Genomic DNA, 2,086 nt, shown 5'->3' on the forward strand with positions numbered 1-2,086 from the left:
AACCCGTGCAGACGCCCCTCAGACGCACGTGGACACGTTCACGAGCAGAACACGTGGCGGGGCGCGGCCAGCGGTCACTGAGGCCACCAGAGGGACGTGGTACCTGATATTTTTTCTATAATTCCATTAAGTTAAAAAGCATCAGGAAAACTGAGTATGCGGGGAATGAACAGTGTGGCCCGGAACAGCAACCGGGCAGAATTTAAAACGCGCCTGGGATGAACAGACATGACCGTCGGGGCCACAGAGCCCGGGAGGCAGAGCGCGCGCGAGGGACGGCCGCTGGCCGGCGCCAGAGGCCCAGCAGCCCGTGGCTATGACAGGCACGGTCGGCAGTCCGCACAGCGAAGAAAGGAAAACCAGGGCAGAAGTGAGGGAGACAGACGCTGGGGAGGCCGCAAGAGACACCAGTGGCCCGAGCGGCGAAGGCAGACCTCTCGCTGAGCTAAAACTAAAAGGGAAAAGCAATGAACTGAATCAGAAGTGACTGAGGACGAGGAAGGAGACACAGAAATGGGGGGAGACCGCTGCCGTCATCTCAGGGAAACGCAGCCGCCGCAGCCAGCACGCAGCGAACTGGACAAGCCCCTCTACGGAAACGGACGCGCAGCAGGAACTCTTCCAGAAACCGGAAGCCCGGGACCATGTGATTTTTATCAAACCAGATGAATTTTATCAGATTTTTAACAAACTAACGTGCACCTCGCTCAAGCAGTCCGCAGGCATGAATGCTCCCGGCACATCCTGGGAAGCCCAAACCAGCACGAGGACATTGAGACCAGCGTCTGGTGGGCGGCCGTGGGCAGCGTGTGACGAGGTAACTGGCAAACCGCGCTCACAGTCCCCCCCGGGGAGCAGGTTGGCCGGCAGGGGGGGCTCACTGCAGAGAAGCCAGGATGGCCCCACACATCACCGCAGCGAACGTGAAGATAAAACGCTACGGTAATACCGACGGGGCAGAGGGCACTTATGGTCGAAAGCTAAGCCAGTGCGGAGAGAATGAAGCTTCCCCGACAGAGGAGGCTCCAGATCGCAAGCCAGCAGCCAGTCGCGGGCGCCCGGAGCTGAAGCTCTCCCCAGACGGCCGGGCGGATGCCGACGTCAGCACAGCTTGGCTCTGGAGGTTTGGGCCAAAGGTGCCAGACAAACACAAGAAATAAAGGGGATCCAGGTCAGAAAAGAAGAAGTGAAAGTATCACTGTTTGCAGATAACGAGTCTATATGCCATAGTTTCTGTGTCACACAGAGAAAATCATAACGTCGCCCTCAGAAAGTCGCATAAGGCACAACTGAGTACAGCGAGGTGGAAAGTTACACAGCCAACATACAAGTCCAGAACTTCACACACACACACAACCAGGAAGCAAAAGGAACTAGACAATAACCCCATTTATCGCTGCTTCAAAAAAGAGTCAGACGCCTCGGACTCAACAGAGGAGACGAAAGACCTGAACAGTGAGAAATGCACGAGGCCACGAAGGGGTCTCGGCGGAAGCCACAAGGAAGGAAAGACTCCGTGCGCACGGCGGGAGGACAAGCTGTAACGGGAACGGCTGCCCTGCCTGAAGTGATGCACGAGGCCAGTGAGTCCCCATCAGAGTGCCAGCAGCGTTCTTCCAAGACATGAACCAGAAAACAGTGACATTTACATGGAACCACAGAGGACCTCAATTTGCAAAAGCCCGACAAGGAAGGAAGGTGATGCGACATCCCTTTCTCCGACTTCCGACTCCACTGTAAAGCGACAGTACTCAGAACAATGTGGCACCAGGCCAGTGGATCGGAGTGAAGAAGTGCAGAAATCAGCCCAGGTACACGCCAGCACCTCAAGGGGATAAAGCAGCTGGCCCCCAGGCCGGGGAGGACGGCCCAGGACGTTCCAGGCCGGGGAGGACGGCCCAGGCCGGGGAGGACGGCCCAGGATGCTCCAGGCCGGGGAGGACGGCCCAGGACGTTCCAGGCTGGGGAGGACGGCCCAGGCCGGGGAGGACGGCCAGGATGTTGCAGGCCGGGGAGGACGGCCCAGGACGCTCCAGGCCGGGGAGGACGGCCCAGGCCGGGGAGGACGGCCCAGGACGCTGCAGGC

The 2,086-nt window shown here is 58.8% G+C and overlaps 1 protein-coding gene across 1 annotated transcript in view; it reads left to right on the top strand.

Annotated features, from left to right (window-relative positions):
• Positions 1–896: 896 nt before the first annotated feature.
• Positions 897–2,086, top strand: part of TRPM5 (transient receptor potential cation channel, subfamily M, member 5) — a 46,795-nt gene continuing 45,605 nt past the window's right edge. Inside the window, exon 1 of the mRNA XM_012734328.1 lies at positions 897–1,136. Coding sequence (XP_012589782.1) covers positions 897–1,136 — 240 coding nt within the window. The remainder of the gene's footprint in view (positions 1,137–2,086) is intronic.

Source organism: Condylura cristata, unplaced genomic scaffold (assembly GCF_000260355.1).
Source record: "Condylura cristata isolate star-nosed mole 26May11 unplaced genomic scaffold, ConCri1.0 scaffold00054, whole genome shotgun sequence".
In the NCBI taxonomy this organism is placed as follows: domain Eukaryota; kingdom Metazoa; phylum Chordata; class Mammalia; order Eulipotyphla; family Talpidae; genus Condylura; species Condylura cristata.